Source organism: Limanda limanda, chromosome 23 (assembly GCF_963576545.1).
Source record: "Limanda limanda chromosome 23, fLimLim1.1, whole genome shotgun sequence".
Taxonomy (NCBI): domain Eukaryota; kingdom Metazoa; phylum Chordata; class Actinopteri; order Pleuronectiformes; family Pleuronectidae; genus Limanda; species Limanda limanda.
In genome coordinates, this window is record NC_083658.1 from 8,372,170 (window position 1) to 8,396,535 (window position 24,366).

Genomic DNA, 24,366 nt, shown 5'->3' on the forward strand with positions numbered 1-24,366 from the left:
ATTTACAAACTCTTTTCTCCTTAGATTTTGAGGAGAAGTGAAGATTGTACATCCGTGAAAAAACATCTATTGTTTTTATTCAGCACATTCATTGCTGTCAAAGTGAAGTCAAAATCCTTCAGGGATAAAGAGCACCTGAAATGTCACTTTAAAAGCCTCTTCTTAGTCATTGATGTGTAGTGTGCAGATAATGTGTGTTTTATGTACGAAAAACTTACAGAAAATTGGATTTTTATATTTATTTTACTTTAGCTTTAAAAAAGAAGTTTAAAAGTTTTAAACATTTCAGAGTTTGGTTCATTTTCCACTTTCAGCGTCCCGATAAGATTAAAGATGGTATAACTGGATACTATAACACCCGTCTCATCACCTCATTCACTCTGAGTTAATGACAAATCGGACTTGCATGCACTGGGAGCAGGTAGGCTTAGCAACCTTGTGTTTGCCTAGCAACCCGGTGTCCCAGCGACCCTTGTTGCCATGGCACCCGATGAGGATGTGGCACTGCCATGAGGAAGTGATCACCACAGACATGAGCCAAAGGGCAGCTGGTGTGTGTGTGAGTGTGTGTGTGAGTGTGTGTGTGTGTGTGTGTGTGTGTGTGTGTGTGTGGGGCTGCTCATTTGAATACAGTGTCCTGAATCCGTCGAGGAGCCGTATGCTCCTTTACAAAACACATAGCAGCCTGTAAACACAAAACAATCAGCGCCTTTGTTTTAAAGCTGTTGTTCTGTTGTCATCCCTTTCATTTGTTTGTCCTCCCCTCCCCACATTCTCTCCATCATTTTCTCCAAACACCCAATCGCACGCATGCACGCACTTTGCGTCGTCGCCGGCCTCCCGTCTTACTTCCTTTACTTCCTGTATTTCTTTATCGTAATGATTTTAGTCACTTTCTTGGCTTTTTGCATTCATATTTCTTTCCTTATTATTTTGAACTTGTGCATCCTGTCATCTGTGAACACTTACAGTGAGATTATTCGTCCTTTTTCTGTGTCTAAACAGTTTTTCATCTGTTAGCGAGTGACAGTGAAAGTGTGTTTTGGGTGAAAACGAGGTAATGGTCTGTGTGTGTGTGTGTGTGTGTTGTGGTGGGGGGGTTACAGTGTGTGTGTGAGAGGGAAAGTGGGCGCTATTAACCCCCCTTTCCAACCGCAGGCCGATTAAGGCCAGAATCTCTAATTATGCCACAAAGACGTGACAGACTGGGGCACCCATCTGCGCTTTCTCTCTCTGTCTCTCACCCTCTCTCTCTCCCTTTCTCTCTCACACACACACACATGCTGAGTAACGGAATAATACACGAAAGCAAAATAACTGAATATTATCAGAAATACTCACAAACACACAAGTGTCATACAGTGGAATCATATCAAATAAAGGCCAAATCGTAACCGAACCTAGAAACCAAAGGCCTCACACAAAGACTCGCATCTGTACACAACAGTTCATCTGCACCATCTGTCACTATGTGATTTTTGAGTTTCTGATTCTTATGATGCCTTTGAATTCCCATCGGACTGACGGAGCTCGCGTGGCTTTATCGTATCGCTCCTCATGGCAGGAGTCACTTTTTCCTGCTCTGTCTTATATCCGCTTGTACACACACACACCGGGGATTTAATCTCGACAAGGCGAACTCACAATGCAATGTCTTTTTTTTATCTAATTTTTTAAGCATCTATTTCCAACATGCGTGTCTATTTAACAAAAATGTAGTAAGGTGGTTAAGTTTCATTCTTTTCACGCTTTTGCATTATAAAACCTTGTGTGTTCATACATTTCTTGCTTTTTGGTTCATTGTGAGATTGTGTGTGTCTTTGTGAGTGTGTGTGATAGCACGGCATTTATCAAGTTTAAACTGTCTTTCACTGTTTTGAACCTGCTGTTAAAAAAATTAAATAATCTCTTTATCACCAACAATCTGATGAGAAATAAACACAATCAATTCAGGGTCAAAATAAAGAGTCAGGTAGAAAAAAAGGCACAAAGGAGCGACTTGTTATGAAAAAGGGAAAATTTGTAATTAGATGGGAATTATGAGGGATAAGAGATTCATAAAGGAGAAGAAGAAAGGTGCGAGGAAGAAAAGAGGAGGGCAAGGTCTTACCTTGACGTCGGAGAAGAAAATTTTGAGCATGTTGGAGGAGGGGTAGCGGGCGTAGAAGAACATCAGCTTGGCTTTCTTCAGGTGGTTGGGAGACAAACCCTCTTGGATCTGAGAGACGTGTTAAGGAGCCAACGAGCAAGTAGCAACAAATCATCAAAAACATTGTGTGAATGAGAGAGTGGCTCCCAAAAAAAGGCCCGTAGGTACCGTTTATCCTCTGGGTGTAATAAGCATCCTGTTTTTAAATTTTTAAACTTGAATCTGTAGTATCCAGCGCAAAAAGAAGTATAAGAGATTGAAAGATGATCAGTGATGGAGTTGAATTGAGTCTTTTCTATTTAAATATTGCAAAGTTCCGAGAAAAACACGTTTGCAGCAGGTCACTGGGACCACTGACCACCTGTAATCAACAGCGCCATTCAACACAGCGATTCAGACGGACAATAGTCGGGACCAAGGTCGGGCGATCGGCGCCGTTTTACACCTCGAGCAAAACAAGCAAACACAAGCACCTGCTGGGTTTGGATCAAATCCCAACGTCACTCCTGCACCTCGCCGACTCCACGGCCCCAATGTCAATCCCATTGTCTCAACAAGGAAAATAATAATTGTGGAGGCCCTGGTTGCAGGTCCACCAAAGTGAATGTGTGTATGTGCAACGTGTGTGTGTGTGTGTGTGACAACAGCTGTGGCCCACCACGCTGCCATTTCCCCACCACATTAACAGCCCTATAATCTATCAGAGAAGATGAGGCAATCAATGGAACCCCCTGCAAGGTCAATTAGCACACAGACAATTACACACACACACACACACACACAACACACACAAACCCCAGGGGCCCTATATGGCTGGAAAAAGGGACAAGGAAAGAGGGAGAGTCGCATCATCAGCAATCGGTAAAGGAGGGAGAGAAAGAAAGTTAATAAAGTGTAAAGAAGAAGCGAGATGGAGCAGCGTCCGGACGGGAAGCAGAGGAGAGATTTTAGTTTGGCATTTTTCGTCATAATAATTGTTTTCTAACAGCCAGAAAGAGCAACTCGAGCCCTTATTGGTTGTAATCCCCAGTTACCAGTAGTGATGTTAGTTTTTTTTAAACTCAGCTACGACGCCATGAGAAGTAACCGAACGTTGGAAACGGCCGTGGCACCACCGCGCCGCACACTCGGCCTCGATGACTGAAGAGCGTCGAGCTGTGTGTGCATCATTCATCGAGCGGCGGCTACGCCAGGTCATCAGACAACAACACCATCGCCTGGTTAACATTCATACCAACCTGTGTTTTATATGGAAACGAACCCACACACACACACACACACACACACACACACATATACTGAAGCACACACACACACACACAGGACTCAGAGTCAACAGTGTGAAGCAGAATCATAATGAATAAAATACCAGTGTGTGTGTGTGTGGCAGGAGCTAACGTGACTCAGTGAATAAATGAAATGATGTTTGTCTCCCCCCCGTCCCCCCCCCTCCTCCCCTCCTAATGCTGTGTGGGTTCTTCTCGATACACATCTGTGTGTGTGTGTGTGTGTGTGTGTGTTGTGTGTTTTGTGCAGCGCTCACTGTATCAGCTGTAACTTGACCTTGCTGCCAGGTGTGTGTGTGTGTGTCTGAGAGAAGGAGACGAGAGCGAGGAGAGGGGGGGCGTAAATTAATAAATAAAAGGGGGACATCTGCTCAGCTCTGTGGTGAGGATTAAAGATACACGGACCTGAGAGACGGAGCGCGTGTGTGTTCTGTTTTTGTGGTGTTTGTGCGACTTTCAGGTGAAATACGATCGCTGCAAAACACCTTAACCGAACCGCCGGGTTCCTTGAAGCCTTGAATCGTCGGACGGTGCCATCACCATTTATTCCGACCATGTAAATCAAACAAGAATGCGCTTGTTAAACTAGAGCGCAACCGAGAACAGCAAAAGGCAGTCTATATGAAACGTTTTGGACTTTTGGAGAAGATAAATAAAACTCTGGGATGTTTTCATTTACATTTAAAACACAAGTAAACTCAGGAAATCCGAGCACTTTTAAAACATTAAATTCAAGTTCAGTCGGCAATGGGAATATTTGTATTTGTATAACTTGACATGGTTTATTTTCCACTAAACTCGGATAGTTCAGTAGGTGCTACTGGGTGATTACAAATGTTGACGTGTGCTGGTCACAAATCCAATTTTCAATCATCAATTAATCTTTTTGTCCTGTGTAAAGCAATTAATTTTTAATTAATATTTTAGCTCACGTTTTAGAAGCTGCAGCCACAAAATTCTTTTAGTATTTTCTTTCAATCTTGTGTTTTAATTTCCTGTTCATCCAATGAATTGATTAATTAAACCGATCCTCACAAGACTAAAAGAATTCTACTTCATTCAGATGTTCCCTAGAAATACAAAAAACTAAATTGGGTGAATGAACTCTTTTTGAAGCAGTGCTGGCATTAAAATGACTGTAAAAACATTTTTACCTGCAAAATAAAAAGGCAGGGTTGAAGGGTGGCCGGTACCTATTGAAATATTAATGTCCAAGTTGTTTTTTTTTTACTCCAAATGAATGGGGAAGCATTTTGGAATGAAACGGCTCAGCGGGATCAATAGACGTGTCAAATATTTATTTTTTAAATTAAAGCAACATCTAAATTGGCTTTGAAGACGACACTGTGATCAAATCCTCTGTGATCGGTGTGAGGAGTTCCTATTTGTCAAGTTCAAAGTCTTATTTTTTCTTTTCACTTTGTTCTTCAAACGTGTACGTGTGTGTCTGTGTGTGTGTGTGTACATGCGAAACACACACACACACACACCAGCGCCTGTTCGTGTGCAGAGCGTGTACGTGGGCAGTGGCCGGGAGAAGCCCTCTCCATATGAAAGGTTAGAAATGAAAAAAGATAAACAGCTACCTGCAAACACCTGTCCTCATGCATGCGCCATGAAGGGGTGTGTGTGTGTGTGTGTGTGTGTGTGTGTGTGTGTGTGTGTGTGTGTGTGTGTGTGTGTGTGTTTCCACGTGCGCGTTACGAAAGGAAGCAAACAACACGCGCACATCTGCCGAGCAACCGAGAGCGAAGGCCAGCGAATGAAAGCAAGTTTCGACAAGGGGGTGGGAGATGGCGAGCTAAAAACTGTAAAGAGGAAACCAACGTGTGCGTTTTGGATATCACACTTCTCCTTATGTGTGCCCACAAACACACACACACACACCACCACGCTGAAACACACATTTAGACGCTCCCATCAATGAGGCCCAAGCGTTCACCTGTCCGTCTGCTGCGCTCTTTGAAATATGATTAGCTTTGAGCTCCTATGTACAAGGTCCTACCCCACACCCACACGCACACACACACACCCACACACACACACACACACACACACAGACACACACACACACACACGTGCACAGACAAAGTGAAATATGATTTGCTTTGAGCATTTATGTACAAAGTCTTTGTGATGAAAGGGAACCAAACGGCACAAGTGTCCCAGACTGTGGGAACAGTGTGTGTGTGTGTGTGTGTGTGTGTGTGTGTTGAAGAGGCAGCTCATCTGCCTTTCTCAGCACCTTTAAACACCACAACCTGCTGCACAGACTTAAAAGAGCTCAAGAGAGAGAGAGCAGTGCGAGACCCGTTTAATCTTCCCCCTCTTGCAAGACCCTGCGCGTCCCTTTTCATCTTCCCCACTCGGCAAAGGGGAAACAAGAGGGTTAGACCAGGAACCAATTAATGCAGATGAATTGGTGTGTTTAAGACTCTCTGTGAGGACTGCCGCAGAAGACGTCTATGTGTGACACGTGTGTAGTAGCAAAATAGATAGAATGGTATTTTTGTCATGCTCACTGTAGTTGTCAAACGTCCGTACTTATGATTTTGTCTGCGTGAGTTTGACGGATAGTAACAGGATTAATAATTTGTGGATCTTGATGGAAAACTTTGACATTTAGGGAACTGATATCTGTGAATGGATTGAAATTTGGTGCAGCTTGATTGAATCTAAGGGCCATTCTCGTCTTTATGTTGTGCAGAGATGGACAACACATTCATTCTGAAGATTTAAAGCACTTGAAAATTCAAGAATTCCTCCCCACAGTTCTCACAGTTAAAAGGATACAGTGCTGCCGGAGTAGGGCGAGATGTCAGCGATGTCTTGCAGGTCTCCACACTCAGACTTGATGAGAGCCAGGGACAGACCCTCTGGCCCGTGCTGGTTCGGGGAATTCTGCCTGTGGTGGTGGTGGTGATGGTGGTGGTGACTGAGATGACCCCCTCCGAGCGATGCCATTTTGGTCCGGAGGCTGATCGTTTCCCGGGTCATGTCCAGGGAGTCGGGCGAGGACCGGTGGTGGTCCTTGGGCCCTGGATGGTAGCCACCGCCGCCCCCGTGCGACCCCAGGTGGCTCTGGAAGGGGTAACCCATGAGGGGAAGAGGGAACGGGTGGCGAAACGACGGCGGGCTAAAACCGAGAGAGGCCGTGAGCGGAGAGGGATGGAGAGAGGGATGGTGAGAGGGATGGTGGGGAGGAGGAGGCGGAGGAGGAAGAGAGGGGTGGAGGTGCTCTCCCCCGCCGCCTCCGCCACTCTTGCGCACAACCAGCGGCAGCGCCTCTGTTTGGTCGTGTGGCGTCGGCACGCCACTCAGTCTGCCACTCAAGCCTCCGAACGAATCCATCGGGCTCGGGACAATGACGTCGCCGAAGCAGTGCAGCCTCTGGTTGGAGGAGTGGTAGTTCGGAGTGGGACTGCCGCCGCCGTTGAGGGTGAGGGCCAGAGCGCCGCCGCTAAATCGCGAGGGAGGGGTGAGGGAAGGGAGAGGCCCGAAAGGCGGAGGACAGGAAGAGGATGAGTTTGAGGAAGAGGAGGGTGCTGCTGGGGTGCTACTGTGGCAGCCGTGGTGGTGACTGATGGCCTGCTTGGGCGAAGAGAAGCCCTTGACAACGGTGTCAACGACCTGCGACACGGCGCAGTTCAGCTCCTGCTTCAGCGTCTCTGCTAACCGCCTCCCCCCCCCTCCTGCTGCGGCCCCTCTCCTCTTCATCCCCCTTTCTTCATTCCTCTCCTCCTCCTCCCTGCCGTCCACGTCTTCCTCTATTTCTCCATCTAACATGGCCTGTTCTCGAAGGAGGGCTCGGGCCCGGTCCAGGAAGAGGCCTGGGTCCAGCTCGGACAGCTCGTCGTGTCTGTGCCGCCCCCGGTCCCTGTGCCTCTCCTCCAAGCCGTCGGAGCGTATACTGTCCTCGGACAAGTTACCGTCCTCCTCTCTTTCCCCTCCTCGGTCCGCCTCTCCACTTTCCCCATTCTCCTCCTCTTCCTCCGTCTCGGAGTCATAGATCTGGTAGAATTTCTCCTGCAGTTGCCGTAGTTGTTTCTAATGGAGAAGATAGAGAATATTACAGAGGACGTCTCCTAAAAATGAAGATAACCTGTTACCATTACAGTTAATATCAGGTGAGAATATGAAGGAGAAACGGTGCAATCGGCCTCAGACACCATTTTTGTTCTGCCGTGTTACATGTACAACACATCGAATTTACTCATTTGTCAGGAGAGGAAGTGTCCTCGGGAGAAATTGTTCTTTGCTAAAAAGACAGAGAGGAATACCCGGCTTTGAAACAAAAGCACAGATTTTCTACAGCCACTCTCTGGGTAGACATTCAATATGTATGTGGTGTATTTTTCCATTTCTGCTACTTTGAAAAGTCGGCCTTCTTCTAGACCCTGAAACAGGTATCTGCGTATTTTTCAAATGTCACATGTTGCTCACTAAAAAGCCCTGAATCTCTTGATATTTGAAAAAATTAATTAACAGACATTCTTTAAAGAGAATCTATACTGTATACCAGAATGTGCATTTTTGTTTCAAACGTCAATTCTCGATGTCCCCTGCTACCAACCTGCATGTCCTCCAGCTGCAGTTTGAGCTGCCGTCTCTCTTCCTGCCTTTGCTCCTGCCTGGAACACACCAGCTGGGTGAAGCTGTGCTGCTGCTGCGGCAGCCGCTGCTTTCTCTTATTCTCCCGGTAAACCTCACCGACACCGGCGACCACGGCGCGGGAGCCTGGAGAGCTCATGAGAGAGGGACAGTCGCTCCGGATGTGGCTGTGGTTGCTGATGTTGTGGCTGCTGCCGTCCCCTCTGTGATCATTGCTGCTGTTGCTGTTGCTGCTGCTGTTCTCATTGTGGCGGTGGCTTTCTTGGTTGTGGTCGCCGGCGCTGGGCCGGACCAGGGGCGAGTGACTCATGCCGCGGATGATGTTTTCCACGCGGGCGCGTTTGGCGCGAAGGTGCTCGTCCGACAGCCGGTCCAAGTCGAAGGAGGAGAGGGAGAGGGTCTGAGAGGGAGCGTGGGAGTTGAGGCCTGAAGGAGGCAGTGGTCGCCCGAAGGAGGAAGAGGAAGGGGGAAGAGGAGGCCCGGGAGAGAGGCAGTCAGACGGACTGTCCTGGTCGCGGGAGGAGTTGCTGCAGGCGTCTTCGGCCTGGATCTCCGAGCCACCACTGGATAGAGCACCACTCCCCTGTGAAGGACGACAGGAAGACGGATTTAGTAAATTAAATTCATTATTTAATGGATGAGGATTGCAGACAGTCAATGGCGACCTAAATTGGCGATTAATGGATTTAATGTTTCAGGACCAACTGTATGTGTGTGTCTGTACCTGGAAGCCTGAGTCACTCCCTCCATTCTTGCCCATGTTGTTCTTCAGTAGCTGAGAGATGATGGTCACACCGGGGAACGGCATTATGGCGTCTTCATACGAGTTGGTCCTCTTCAGCAACTTCCTCAAGACATTCGACTTCTCTCCATTGCCGCTTGAGCCCCCGTGGCTACGGCTGACCAGCGAGCAGTCTCCGTCCTGATCGGGCCCATGTGATTGGTTCATGCTGTCAAACAGGGTGTCCCTGGCGCGGGTGAATATGACGCTACCCACAGTCCTTTTCACCCCGATGTCGACGCGTCGGCGCTTCGTCTGTCTGCTTAGGAGGGTGGTGCTGTCATGATCAGGCATCACGCAGGGCAGCTAGCTGGACATGACCAGGGGTCCTCACAGACACATGCAGGACGAGAGGAGTTACCTGGTCAACAACGGGGAAAAATGAACGCAAACATAAATTATTTTCATTTAAATACAGTGGTAGTTTCTTTCATTTACTACAAATACAGGACAGAACCCTTCTTACAAAAGCAAAGGGAACTGAGCATGAAAATCTGAAAATCTAATCATAGCGCAGTACTTGTCCAGAAAACCATACAAAAGCCAGCACCCTCTCAAAAATAGTTCAAGGAGATCTTCCCACAGAGGAGTAACACCTGCCGGTAATAACAAAAATAATTTCCCTTTTCCTCCTAACCCCCCCGAGGGGTAACCTTGATTTCTACATCTTATAAGGAGCTGTGAAGAATCGACTTCCTTACTGTCAGAGGGCTCTCACTCCACTCTCAAGAAGAAAAGAGATTATCCCCTTGTGTTCATTTTTGTGTTTTGCTTTTTCACGTCTTTTTTAAAAAAATGGAGGTCCTTATCTTACTCTTTCTCAAAAGCAGTGAATTTTGGTAGTTTGTTTTAACAAAAAAAGTTACATTTTAATTAATTCTATTTAAGTTTTCCATGCGGTGCATCTTTTTATTTTATTACGCAGAAAACTGGATATATATTGATTCTCTGAAAGCTGCTAAAACTGTCCTGTGGGTGGGAAATCGTGTCTCCATTGAGTGAGGCATTTTCCAAAAGGATAACCAAACTAAACTATCAAAACCTAATTTCTTAAAGACTCAGAAGTCTCATGCCAAAATGGAATTTAATCCACAGATGATTTAAACCCTTTCAGCATTTAACAAAGACAAAACCCTGAACATCTAAAAAAGTGTAAACAAAAAGGAAATGGGACAATATTTGCTCACATGCACATCGGCAGCGTTTTTTCACGTTACATGTTTGCATCTGTTTTGCAAGTGATTTCAGGGTCAGGTCAATGGAAATATTTCACAAATTCAAGCTGCCTCCAACAAACAGTTTGGCCGAGCAGCGCCTGCACTCACAGGCAGCCGAGCCGCCTCCAGTCCACTGTTAACAACATGTTGTGCAACCGTAACACGACAAGCGGCTTTTGAAGGGAGACAGAAGCCGCAAACGTGCTCAAACACACGCTCAAAGGGAATCAAGGACACAAACGAGACGCTTTTGCAATCGACAAACAACAGGCGACAAAGCGGACCCTGTTGTGTTCCTGCAGGGGCCATGGCTAAAAATGAAATACTCTCCGAGCAGGGGACGAGGAGGATTAGTTTGAATGTAACTCCGAAAATGTCAGCGTTGTGTACGAGAGGTGTTCGGCACAGTGGCCGGTGGTGACCCAGATACACACTCGCATACAGTCCATGCATGCATACACACACTGTTTGCGTTATTGGTTTCTTGGCAGTACCCTGGGCAGAGGTCTGGTAGAGGGTGGGGGGGTGGGGGGGCAGGGGGGGTCCAAAGAGCTTGAAAAGTTTTCGAAATTTGTGTCTGAGGTCAAGTTGGGGGCCTGGCGGTGTGAAAACAGCAAATGTTTCCTGTGAGAGGAAGAAAAAAAGAAGTCCTCACGGTCTTTTCCCTGAGCACGGACAGTATTATCTTACACTTGCTTCGTTCTTTGTTTCAGAAGCAAATCTTCTCACGTTAATGCTCGTGTGGGCTTCTGTGAGAGGTGAGCAATGAAAGGAGATGTGAGAATGTGTGTGTCTGTGTGTGTGTGTGTGTGTGTGTGTGTGTGTGTGTGTGTGTGTGTGGTTTCTGCATCAAAACAGAAACTTTAGTTCTAATCTGAATTTTGAGGAGCAGGAAAAACTCACTCTGCAATTGAAGGGGAAATGGGAAGTGACTGATGAATAACTGTAAAAGGTACGTTTTCATTTCCAAGCAATGCAAGTTTGTGGTTGCTCCTGGGTGAATTAATTTCTCTTTGTTCCATGAACAAGACGGTTTCATCTAAAATTCCTTACACCTCATATAATTACTTCTGGCTTGAAATTATAAAAAAGGGGAAAACGGGGTCAAAGTGATTTTTGAAAGGTCATAATTTACAGACATTTTACTTTGCTGCTGAAAGGGATCTTCTTCTTTAAATAAAGCAGACCAAATAAATTGCTAGAGGAATCTCCCCCTCGTTAGTTCTCCATGTTCCTGAGTGTGAGTTAGCTCTGGACAGAGATCACCGCTGTCCACAGACTGGCGGACAACACAAGCTGTTACTTTTACGCACGGCAAATACGAAGAGATGCTGTCACCTCTCCAAACAAGAATTCTAGTCCACGGTGAGGACAACAAGCAGCAGCGGGACAAAGTCCACCTGAACTTAAACATGCTGTTAATTATTTTATTATAAAGCAAATAAAGTTTGCTTTTACTAGAAAAGAGCCAAAACAGCTGTAAGAGGAAATTAAAACCGATTACGGGCGTGTGTGACATATCTGGAGGATGTCTACTTGAGGTTTTGAAATTTTTACCTCATCAGATTTCATTATATTTATTTGAGAAACAGAACAGGAGCTGCGTGATATTAGAGCTCATCGCTGCGTTCAAGGACCAGGACATTTAAAAAGGCACAACGACATGGAGCGTCAAATCCGTGCGACTTTGAATTTGCAAAAAAATCCACAATCAAAGCGGGAGCACGGCAGCAAACAGCGAACCAAAAGCTTCCGATAATGTCAAAAAGAAACTTCTGCCGGACATCTCAGCCCACTCGGACACTTTGGACCCGCGGAGCCGCGAGAAGCCCCAAAACCCTCCGAGGCTGACGCGCAAGAAGCCAAATAAATAAAAGAAACCCTCTGGATTGCGTGGAAATAAACAGTGGAAGTTAAGTTGCACCGAAAACCCCAAAATCACACACAAACACACGCACAAGATATACACAATAAGTTCGTATACGTACTTCTCTCCCGAGGAGCTTGTTTTTCCCAAAGTCGGTCCGTCGAAGAAAACGCAGGAGACAGATCCGCACTCGGCGTTTGAGATCAATGCCGTAATGTTACCACAGCGAAGTGGAGACGTATGAAGGGCGTGCGTGCGCGCCGGCGTGAGCGTGTGTACGGGAGGTAGCGAGAGAGAGAAAGAGAGGGAGAGAGAGAGAGAGAGAGAGGTTGCTCTTGTGCGCCGCTCTCCTCCCGGGATGGGAAGTGTGTGGTATCGAGCGCACCGCGTCTCTTCGGCTCTCGCTAAGGAACGGGGGGGAGACGCGCGCTTGAAGGATACGTGAAGACGCTGCGTCACCGGCCCCGGAGTGAGGTAACGGTTCCACCTGACCAATAAGGAAGAGGAGCCGGAGACGCTGGATTTTTATTTATAAGGAGCGACCCCCCCTCCCCCCCCTGGATAACGGCAGCGCGCACAGGGAGCAGGAGGAGAGAGGAGCAGGCGGACATGTCAGGTTCAACAACTTTTCTCATTTACGGAGAAAAAACTTTGTTGTATCAATATCTTTACATATTTTGAGGACCTAACTTTCCTTTTGTCCCTCCAATGTAATCCAATGCTTTCCTCTATGCTAAAATCATCTCAGTTTTTGACACAACATATTAGATTAAAGATAGAAAAGGTGAATCCAACAAATGCACTTGTGTCATTTATATAAATTATTGAATTGTTTACTGTATGTTCATGTTGGGATGTTGACACTGCACGCAATGCTTTTAATAAACATGAGATGGAATTAATTTGATCTGTTTCTTTTTCATTCATTTTCGGGCTTTTGGTGCAGCTGTAATCGCGTGTTCGTACTTGGAAACGTTCGTTTTTACGCAGCTCCTTGTCGATCATAAAGTTGCTCATAGGATAGAATAACATATTTCTAGTGGGGGGGTGGATCTCCTCTCCCCTCCTCAGGAGGAGTCAGGTAAAACCTCTGGGGCTGTCAGTGCTTGGCTCAAGGACACTTCTGCAGGAGGATTCTCACCTCCACTAATTTTAGCAGACAACACTCAGAGGCCTATATTGGATTTTATTAAGTCTCTTAAATGTGTAAACGTGTGGTTTCACTTGCCACAATTTCCCTGGAAGACTCTGCGCTTTTTATGGGAGTTTGGCCTAATTAAATAAAATCGTAAAGATGATGGAGTCGTGTCTCCTCCGTCCATCGTGTCTGTCTGGAGTCCGCTCGTCGAAAAAGAGCCAGGGCGAGGACGCGTCAGGATGGATAGCGTAAAACAAAACAAAAATCACACACATTTAAGCGCAGAGGATCTTTCAGGGAAGTTAATCAGAATAAATCACACTCAGAGGAAAACGCAGTGGCTGTTAGATTCTGCCTCTTTTTGTAAATGAGGTGGGAAAACTCGGCAGCGACGCATAACTTCTCCAGATAAACGCAAGAAATAAAGAGAATAAATGTGAGAATTTTGGGTATTTTACGCAAAATAAAGTTGTGCGCAAAATTGTGAGTTAACGTGCCGGTATTAACTGTGTGTTTTTTAATGTAAAGGAATGTCAATACGCGCCGTGTGTCTGGAAAAAATCATCTTCATAATAAAACTGTAAAAATCTAATTTATTGAGATGAAACTATTTTTTTTTAAACATTCGGTTTTTTAAACAAGGTCGTTGAAAAAAATGAATACAGAAATTCCTCCATTATTTTCTCACAATTAAATACCCGAGCAGGCTCAGGAGCGCGCATGGCGGAAGCCACTCATGCAGCAGCTCATCCTCTTAACCCAATTACGCACGGAATTCGTGGGCGTTTTGCACGAAGTTATACAATTATTTGTTCAAAGTGCTCGTGTGGGTCGATTTACAGAAGAAGAGAGAAAACGTCGAAGCCCCAGAAATGTCCCGAGGAGACGGAGGTGTGTCTCTTGTCCAAAACAGGGCCCCGTTGGTTTAATGATCTCTTTCCAATTGTTTGGCACGGACGCAGCAGCCGAACCCTCGCCACGAACACACAGAGCCCCCCCCCCTCCATTTAACAATGTGCTGCGAAAAGCTGTGACCCCATTGGAGCCACCGTGCCGCGGGTGATGCCGTTTTGTAGTTCGGTAACTTTGACGTGAACTTGAGGAGGGAGAATACGCGCACGTTTAGAGGAAAAACAACAAAAGTCAAGTAAATGAATCTGACTCCAGAGCGACCTATAGGCGGTGGTGGAAGCCTCTTATCTCTGCAAAGAGGAGGGGGCCATGTTTGTTCATATTTGTTTGGGAAATATTAAATTATGTCAGTTTATAATGGGAAAAAAGGCTGTTAAATTTCAAATTCCCCAAAAAATCCACAAGAGTAATAACGACAAATGAAAACAAAGAAAGTGTAGATAATCTGCACTTTCACTTATTTGCAGCGGTTTTCCGAAAATAAAAAGGAGTAATGTTTAACTTGTGCAGCTCCATGTGTTTGCTTGCCCGATGTGGCGATGACCCCCCACCAGTGTTTGTGCAAGAGAGTGTGTGTGTTATTCAGGGAATGACACACTCAGTCACTCTCTCTCTCACACACACACACACACACACAAACACACATACTCTCTCCTATACACCCTCACACACACAGACACTCTCACATATACACTCACACACTTGCTCCCTCTCGCACACCCTAACACTCAAACCTTCTCTTACACACTCTCACTCTCACAGTGACTCTCTCACACACTTTCACTCTCGCACATACTCACACACTCACATACTCTCACTCACTCACTCACACACACTCTTACTCTCACACAAACACTCCCACCCACTCTCACTCTCACTCGTGTATTTGTGCTGTTGAAAAATAGGTGGAGACTGTGAGGAAAGAGAAAGTGTGGATGTGTCTCTCGGTCACGGTCACTCACCCTGAACTGTCGCTGCAGCTGACATCCCAGAATGACCACATGCCAACAGTTCTTATGTAGGATTTAACCCAAGAGCTATACTCCAGCTATACTGACTATACTGCTAAATAAGTGACAAACTGATTTATTTCTTCAGTAATCTTGACTCTTTTAAACTCTGCTGACATGTATTTGAAAATGTCCCTTTTTACTTCAAATGGAATCTCATCTGAAAACCACATTAAAAAAAATGTAAACAATAGAGAGTGACTCATTTAGAGCTTTAAACATGATGAGTAACTAAATAACACATTTGAGGGAGGTATCGTGACAGAGACTTAAGTTTGGGCAGTTCAGTGGCTTCTATCAACCTCCTTTACGCCATTTGTCAGGTAAGCCCAGGTTCATGTGAGCTCTGTGGCGACTCTCATCCTGCAAGTCGATACTGAGGGCTGTGGTGCTCTTCATCTATATCAGCAGCTGAAGTTGGCAAATGTAAATTTTTTAAATCTGGGGGAAGCTGAGGATTAGAGAGCCATGCCAACAAACCTAGCACCAAAATGACCTTCTCCTAAAAGTAACCAAACATTTTATAAATATAACTTCAAGCCTTTTGTCCGAACTTTTGTGGAAATTATGTTTTTGTGGGAAACACGAGTGGTGTTACATCTTGAGGGACGTATGTGGCATCAGCTCATGGTGCTTTTTCTTCCTAATGATTCCCTAGTCATCAAAAGTTCACTCCTTCCCTGTGGGTGGACACGTGCACGCTCACCCAGACGTGCACAACTCTCTGGATCATCATGATGCCGAAAAACAGGGAATAATGAAAAAGAGAGGCAGAGAGGGAATAATGGCAGAACTGCTGCTGATGGAGGTCTGGAGGTAAAGACTGATGGATGCAGTGGCTTCTCTCTCTGTCTCTCCCCCCCACCCCATCTCTTTCCCCTCCCCTTGTCCTCTCCTTTATTTTCTCCTTTCCTCGCCACTCTTTCTCTTTTTCATCTAGTCGCTCTCCATCAAGATGCCATTATTCAGGACATTAGCGAAGAAGAGCTAAAAGCTCTCACTGTCGAGGAGGGTCCCAGGGTCCTCTCTGAGAGCTGTGACACAAGCACACACACACACACATGCAGTGACCCACACGCATGCGCACACGCACAAACACTTTGACTACAGAAGTAGCGTGTAGCATACGGCAGGTGAAGAGGTAAGAGGTGGTGAAAAAGGTCTTATTGCAGACATTACCGGGCGGCCAGGCTCCTCTACTCTCCTCCGTGGCTCCGAAAACACACAGACATTAGCCGACATAAAGAAAAAGGAACAGCGCTTAATAAAGCAACACGCCGTGGGTCCCGCCGTCCCCGTGCATTTATTTGGTGAACTTTGATACACATCATCATCTCTATTCTCGGCTTTCCTCTCTCCACTTTCGCCCGCTCTCTTAATGCCTCGAGTAATCTGTGAAAAGATGCTCGGAATTGCTGCTTATTGTGTGAACCAATTAGAAGAAAGGGTGCTGACGCGTGTCGTGCTCTGGGTAATGTAGCCACTGGTGAGAGCTTTTCTTAACGGACACTTTACCAGCTGGGGAATGATCTGATGTATATCAATCTGCCTCTTTTAATCCGCGTCTTTATTAAATAATGTGTTTACAATTCTCTTAATTGGAACTTGGACGTGGTTTTGTGAACATACAGAAATGTGTGTCGGTTCTGTTTTTGAAGAAGAAAGTATATAAGTATATTACTGGCTGTACGTGTTCTTAAAATCTGTTATTCATGAGTGACAGAGATTCTAGTTTAATAATAATTATAATGATGTTCCCCTTAAGAACAGGTACAATACCAAGTAAGAACCAGCCCTTTAAACAATGATATGAAATTAATCTTATCTATTTAAGCAGCAAGTGGTACTTTAGTCCAGTCAGGCGTGAGATGGAAGTACTCTTAGTGGAAGTAAACTGTCACAAAAGTAAAGTACGTAGTAGTTTGTTGCAGTAACCATGTTATTTGTGGTACAGTAATTCTGTTGGATGAAGTTGTTGCAGTTGTTTTGCGTATACCGTTATCCGTATTACCTTTTAATTCCCCGGAAAAAATATCGACCTCTATCTACTTGTTGCTGATTAGTTCAACCAGGAAACTATTGTCACGACTGTACTCGGTAATACTCATCTGATGCTACTTATACAGCAACTCCAAGGCCTCTGAAAGTCCATTTCTGCCATTAACTTGAACTTTTTTTCTAATTATTCCATTTCCTCAGCTCAGGGACTTGGAGGATTTTCGTAATTCATCGTCCCCCCCCCCCCCCCTTCCCCCCTCGCTCTCTTTTTTCCTTCCCAGTACAATTACTGCAGTACAAAACCATCAAAAATTATTCATCTGTTCCCTTTTTTTCAATTTACTTTTCTTTCTTTCAGTTCCTGTAATTCATGTGTGTTTTTTCTTTCTTTTTATCAGTCCTATGGAGCCCTACACTGCTCATGTATTTATTCATGTTTGTCTGCCTCTGATGGACGACATGGACAAGGCTGAATAGAGGCAGTGTGTATGTGTGTCTGCTTGTGTGTGTGTGTTTGTGTGTGGCTTCGCTATATCCCTCTTCCATTGTGCTGCTTCTAAGAGAAGGTCTTAATCTAGCCACTGCCATTACTGCTGCTGAGACCTCCAGCCTCCGCCTCCCCTCTTGCCCTGATGTTGTGCCCAGCCACGGAGGCCCTTCAGTGGCCCGGCTGGCAAGCCCGATCAGGGTCTTGGGTCTGGGGCTTGGCCTGGATCCTTGGTCCTCATCCTCCACCACCGGCGTCCCCTGCAGCCCCACAATGAAGCCTCCGACCTGACCTGACTTGGCCCCGAAGCTGCCTTCCTGGCTCGGGGCCTGGATGGAGGGATGGAGAGGGGGAAGAAAGCCCGTTGCTGGATGTGCACTGGAGTGAGGAGAGGTGGAGAGGCTAACAATGCTATCAGAGAGCTGGCGTCCGTCTCCTAAGCACACACACACACACACACACACATGTATACTGCACTGTTTGTCTTTATTTATCGCAGCTCTTCACACATAGATGACAACAAAGGAAGACAGAGCCTGAGGAGAATAGCGAGGGGTCAGAGACAGAAGAAGAAAGGTGTAGAAAAGTGGCAGAGAAGAAGAGAAGAATGGAGCTGAAAGGCTGCTCAAAATGAGGGATTAGGAAAACTGAATTGTGGAAGGAAAAACACAAGAGGCAAGAGTTAGAGGAGTCTAAGAAGAAGTGGAGAGTTGAGGGGAGATGGAAGGACACAATGTGAATAAAAGAGGGGGAAAAGGCGGGCGGTGTTAGTCTGTTGGCCGAAGCCTCTGTGACATTGTCGGGCCTTCTGGATCCCAGCGGAAGCACGACAAAAAAAAAATCGACATGTTTGCTCCAAACGCTTTCATTAACGCTTTGCAGCCGAGCCAACAAATAGTGCGACCAGGGACCAGGAGATGCAGAATGAGAAAAAAAAAAAAAAAAAAAAATCCCACACAAATAACGCAAACAAACAAAGGATAAAAAGACCAAAAAAAACCAAAGTTGGTTAAAAGCAGTTCTGTGGGGTCCCCTCTTTTTTTCCACATCGACTCATTGACCCGTGTCGTTGAGTACACAATGTGACAGGCGGGCATCACAGCAGCACGACTTTCAGCTCCTTTTCCAGCGGCCAGTTCTTTAGGGATGAAACCGTCCTCGGTGGGATGACGTCGCCATATTTGCGCCGGGTATTATAATGATAGCCTTTGGCACATTTGAATAAGCTTCGGATGGGGAAAGTGGCTTAAACAAACAGTTTGAGTTTGCCTGACTTTTTATGTTTTTAACCTCCATTTAATAAAAATCACAAAAGATAAAAAAGGATTAATCCTCGAGCATTTTTTATCTGATGCATCTTGTTCTAATCCAATTTACAGCGACTACAACTCAAATGAAAGGTAAATATTTAAACAAAAAAAAGTGTAAAATTGTTTCCTGTTATTTACAATACAGTGGTCACCTCAAATATTAACCGAGCGCCCCCCCTACCCATTAACAAGCATTGCGTGGAAAGAAGCTAAGGAGAATCAAGCAGAGAGAAAGTAGGACATCGGTGTGTGTGTGTGTCTTTGGTCAGTCCGACTCACACACACACACATCCCTGGCATAGCGACAGTCAATTAAAGCTTCCTCTTCCCCGTTCTCCTTTAATTGAAATTGAATTACACAGATCCCCCCCCCACCCCACCCCACCCCCTTTATCTGAGCACGTAAGGAAACGCCTGAGGCCGATCTAGAGCTGATCTGTGCTCCCGTTTAACCAAGGAGTTAGTTTAAGGTAGAAAAACGGCAAGTAATAAGGCTGTTAGGGTCTTTAATAGACGCACACACCCAGGAACACGCACCCATACACACAAGAGACATGCCTGCACACGTGCACACGCACACATGAGCTAATGTAACAAGGTAATTATACGTTAAAGCCCGGTGGAGCTGAAGTAAACATGACTCGAAGGAACGCATTTAAGATGCGACTCTAACGATCACATGACTGACGGTGTCATGACGACGGAGTTTCCGTGACATTTTTTAATTTGCGGAAAGGAAAATGGAAATAATTTCTAAATTACAATTGATCATTTCTTTATTTTTTCTCTTTATAACCGTTAAAATATACATTTTGTGCAAGTGTTGGAATGCTGCATCGCAAACTCCGGGTAAACCCAGTTGCCAATTCTCTGAATTTTACCCGCAGGTCATGTCTGAAAACACCTTAACTGTGTGGAATCAGTTTAGTGCTTTGGGTGTTTTTCTTTAAAAAAGGCTGAAACTGCATGCTTCATTGCTAGTCTTGTTTCTATTTCCTGATTTCCCCACAATCTGCGATGGTTCCAGCAAGTGTTTCATTTATATCATCACAGCATTTAAAGTCGTCTCCAAAGCATTTTTCATCCTCGTTGCGGTTTCATCTCCACTTGCAGCATTTTTTGTCAAAATGAAAAGCCACACGGTGACTGTTGTAGTCAGATTTCTTTGTTTGAATCCAAATGAACTTCTCTCCTCGTCTGTCTTTCTTCTTTGTTTTCTCTTGCTCCATTTCAGCCATGTTTACGTCACCGTCTGACGTGTCCCGGTCTCACTCTGACCATATGTGTGTGTGGCTTGTCTTGAAGTGGACATCCTGCCGGTCCCAACAGGACACGGAGGCATATGTTGATGGAGAGCAGGCAAGGAGGGATGGAAGAGAGGATGGATACAGACAAAGTAGAGATTGTGTGTGTCGATTTCTTTGAGGGACGTTCTCTAGATGTAAAGTAGAAGTTGGAACAAGCCGGTTTATATGTAGGGAGCTGGTTGAGGGACGGAAAAAAGAGACACAAAGCAAGGAGGGTGTGTGTGAAATGCAAAAAGCAAAGGTACTATATGAGTTAATAATCCGAATAAAGACACAGAGGGCCAACAAATGAATTTCCCTCTCAGTTGGCTCTTGATCAGCTGGTGAACCCGACCCCTCAGGATAACAAAGCCGCCGCGTACTGCACTCGTTTATCGTCCACATTTCATCTCTCCTTGTTTTTTTTTCCACACGCCCTCCCCTGCTTTCCCTCGTTCTCTCCGGCACAGTGGGATAACCCACAGCCTCACAACCTCGCACCTCCCCTACCGATTCACACACACACGTGCGGTAGCATATTTCCAGCCAGTCATCTGCTCATTCTCCTGCAACAAATGTTTAAATTCAAGTTTTGCGAGCACCACTACACCTCCTGCACTCTTCTCCTCCTCCTGCCTGTGCACATCAGTCCACCCCCCCTCCCCAGCGCGGGTCAAGAGGCTGCATGCTGACTCTGCCACCTGCTGTCTGGTATCACACAAACAAACCAAACACTTATTTTTCCTCCGACCCTCACACTCGGTTTAGCTTCAGCACAGGTGACTGGTTGGGCACCGAGCATGTGTGTGTCTGTGTGTTTGTGTGTGTGTGTGTGGGAAAGAGATAAAGAGTTAAAGTGTTTGATGGAAGTTAAAAAGAAAGAACGATAAGAGGTAGCGAAAATAAAAGGAGATTCATTATGTGGCCAAAAGTATGTGGACACCGATTTGGGGCTGATCCGTTTAGTTCAAGTCAGGGACAATGTTAACGCAACAGCACGCAATATTGTGCGTTCACCTTTGGGGGATTACACTTATGAGTGTGTAAAATTCAGGGGACTGTTGCATTGGCCAACAAATGCACGCCGAGTGCCATTTTAGTAGATACACAGGTGTCCGCACACTTTTGTCCACACCCGCATAGAAAGATAACCCGTCGCCGCGGAGATGGCTTGACCTGCAGCTCACCCTTCATCTTGTTTGTGTACTGGATTATTTGTTGGAAACAACAACAACAGCAAAGCAGCCTCTGTAATTATTCCTTAGTGCTGCTTCACTCACTGTAATTATACACCCATACTGTGTGTGTGTGTGTCTGTGTGTTTCGTGCATGTATGAGTATGCAGCCGTAGATGTGAATGTGAATGTGGACACTTGTGTATTGGGATGTGTGTGTGTGTGAACAACAATTACACACTCATATTGGCCAGAAAGATAGAAAGAGAGGGACAAGGTAAAAGATACGGATAAAGAGAGAGAGGGGGAGTGATGAAGGGACAACAAGCTGAGGTCTTTGTTGACTAAATGACAGTGATTCACCATCAGCCCACCCATTTAGTTAAAGTGTGTGGCTCATTTGCCTGTGTGTGTGTTTGCGCGCAGATACAAAGGGAGTGTGTGAATTAAAGATGAGAGAGGCAGCAGGACAACTCGCTATGTGTGTGTGTGTGTGTGTGTGTGTGTGTGTGTGTGTGTGTGCGCGCACTCTCTCTCTTTCAGTGTCATCAAGAACTGGCAGTAAACCAAACTCTGTGTAATTTTTTGGTGTTTTTGTCTCTCTGTGTGTGTGTATCCTGAAGCATCTTTATTTCTGTGTGTATGCATCTGTACTTGCGTGCGTGTGTGTGTGTTTGTGTGTGTGTGTGTGTTACCTCGCTCTCCTCGCAGCTCCTGTCATGCGAGGATTTTCGAGTTTTTGGTTCGTCTGCTTTTCAATCTGGCGCATAACCACTCTCGCTGGGAACCTTTAAACTGCACGTGTTGCTGGTTGTCTGTAATTTCACTTGAATCCGGGGTTTACACCTCGTCCCTTCCAGGGTCGCGGTGTAAACACACGGCTCTGAAAACAACTTTTCTCACAGCTCATTTAAAATTAGGCGGTAGTGGATTCAGAACAATCATCATTTCAAGTGATTGAATCTTGTTTTGAATTTCAGAAATTGGTTCCATATTCCCATTTTGCAGTGAATGCTACAACTGTTTTTAAATAAATGTTGTGTGTATTTAATTTAAAAAAAAAATACATATATAGTTTTCCAAAATGCAAATTATGACAATAACTACCTAAGAAATATAAGAAAAGGGATTATTTCCTTTGAAGGACTCAAAGAGCTTCAACAATGTGGCAGTAAATGCTCAGATAGGCTATAAAAACAATTTGATTTGTTTTGAACCTAACCTCAGTGAATATATTCTTGTGAAGGTGATATCTCCAATATAGTTGGAATTATTTCAAAGGACCAATGAAGATTTAACTGAAATATTAATTTTAAGGTCCAAAAATGGTCTAAATCACGAAAATACAACGGTGGAGGAAGTTCTCAAACATTTAACTTAAGTAAAAATACAAATAAAAGCACCACATTAACTTTTATACTTGATCAAAAGTCACTTTGCCTTTAAATATAATAATATAATATAATACATACTTGGAAGTATTAAAATGTCCCCTCTCAATATTTATAACTTTAAAAAAATGTAGTGGAGTAGAAAGTACTGATATTTGCTGATGTGTGTAGTGGAGTACGAGTGAAAAGTACTGAAGCAAGTTAGTGACAATAAGTTGATACAAGTACTTCCTTGTGTGTCTTCTCGTCTCAGGTAAATTCTGCTGAGTGTTCCCTCGCCCCCTCCAGCTGAGTCGGATCCATTATTAATGTCTGAACATGGTCTCTAAGGAGCTGTCGTCCATTATTCATGCCTTACGATTCCTCTCCTTCTCTCCCAGGATCTCCTTCTGTCTCCACCTCGTCCTCGTCGTTGTCCCTCTTTTGATCCGTCTGTCCCGGCGTCCATCCGAGCTCCCGTCTGGAGAAAAGCTAATAACAGGTGTGTCTTCCTCCCTCATCATTCCTCCTCCTCCTCTTCCTCCTCCTGTCCTCCCATCTTCAATCTGTCTGTGATTTCTTCTGGGTCACTTTTTAAAAAAAAGGCGTTTAAAGATGCCAAGAAGTGTGTGTGTGAGTGTGTGCGCCACCTGTGTAAGGTGACACTTTGGCAACCTGCTAAATGTGTGTATGTGTGTTTGTATTAATGATGTATGAAGGCTCGTCCAACTACTTGAGACAATTAACTTCCATGCACACGCACGCACGCACACACACACACACACACACACACACGGCCCACTGTGCTGTTTTTAGTTCACAACTGTCCAACATACATAACAGACTCATTTAAAACAATAGTTAGTGTGTCGGATTGGTCTCATTTTTTATTTTGTCATAGATATATATTAACCTTTGTTTAAGACTGATGTTTACTGATTTAAATATACAGTAAATTGCCGTAAATGCAGTAAAATAGATATGGTTTCGCAAAAGTACTTGAATGGCCATACTATGCTGGGAAAAACCTGGTTTGGAGCTTGTGTGACTCAACTGTGACGGGTCACTTGTTTCTCGATGGAGAATAATTTCAGACATGACTACGCATTACTACGAATAATAATATGCGAAAGACCAAATTAGATGATGAGTTAAAAAAGGGGCAGGTCCAAGGGGAGGAGTTTAATGGTTTTTTTTGGGCATTTAAGCTCAGATACAAAATCAGAGCAGAAAAGGAACAAGAGCAGAGAGGCTGTATTGTGTGTGTGTGTGTGTGTGTGTGTGTGTGTGTGTGTGTGTGTGTGTGTGTGTGTGTGTGTGTGTGTGTGTGTGTGTGTGTGTGTGTGTGTGCGTGTGCGTGTCTCTCAATCTCACAATTCTTAACCTTTATATTGTAAGTGAACTTTCTAATTACTTATTTTGCAAGGTTTAAGTTGCAAATTCTGCTGTGCATAAATGAATAAATAGGCAAATGTCCAAATACGTCATGCAATAATAATTCACAATCTCCTTCTCTTGTTCCTCGAAACACTTCTCGCTTCTTGACGGATTCTTGTAATAAAAAAAGTTGCGGGGACTTTAATTAGTCCTCCCTCTGCTTCTGTATCCCCGTGAACTTTATAAATGCCACATATCCAACAAATAACAATTAGACTTAATTGAGATGATTAAAAACTCCCGTCTAATCCGTCAACACACCGTGTTTGTATCTTGCGCGGTGCGAGTGTGTATGTGGCCCTCTCCCCTTCAAGCTTGACGAATCAAGAAGA

The 24,366-nt window shown here is 45.0% G+C and overlaps 1 protein-coding gene across 1 annotated transcript in view; it reads right to left on the minus strand.

Moving 5' to 3' along the window:
- LOC132996503 (prospero homeobox protein 1-like) overlaps positions 1-12,256 on the minus strand; it is a 33,050-nt gene extending 20,794 nt beyond the window's left edge. Inside the window, exons 1-5 of the mRNA XM_061066792.1 lie at positions 12,033-12,256; positions 8,771-9,188; positions 8,009-8,629; positions 6,229-7,482; positions 2,111-2,218 (exon numbers count right to left, since the gene is read on the minus strand). Of these exons, the coding sequence (XP_060922775.1) occupies positions 2,111-2,218; positions 6,229-7,482; positions 8,009-8,629; positions 8,771-9,121 (2,334 nt within the window). The 5' untranslated portion in view covers positions 9,122-9,188; positions 12,033-12,256. The remainder of the gene's footprint in view (positions 1-2,110; positions 2,219-6,228; positions 7,483-8,008; positions 8,630-8,770; positions 9,189-12,032) is intronic.
- Positions 12,257-24,366: the final 12,110 nt, after the last annotated feature.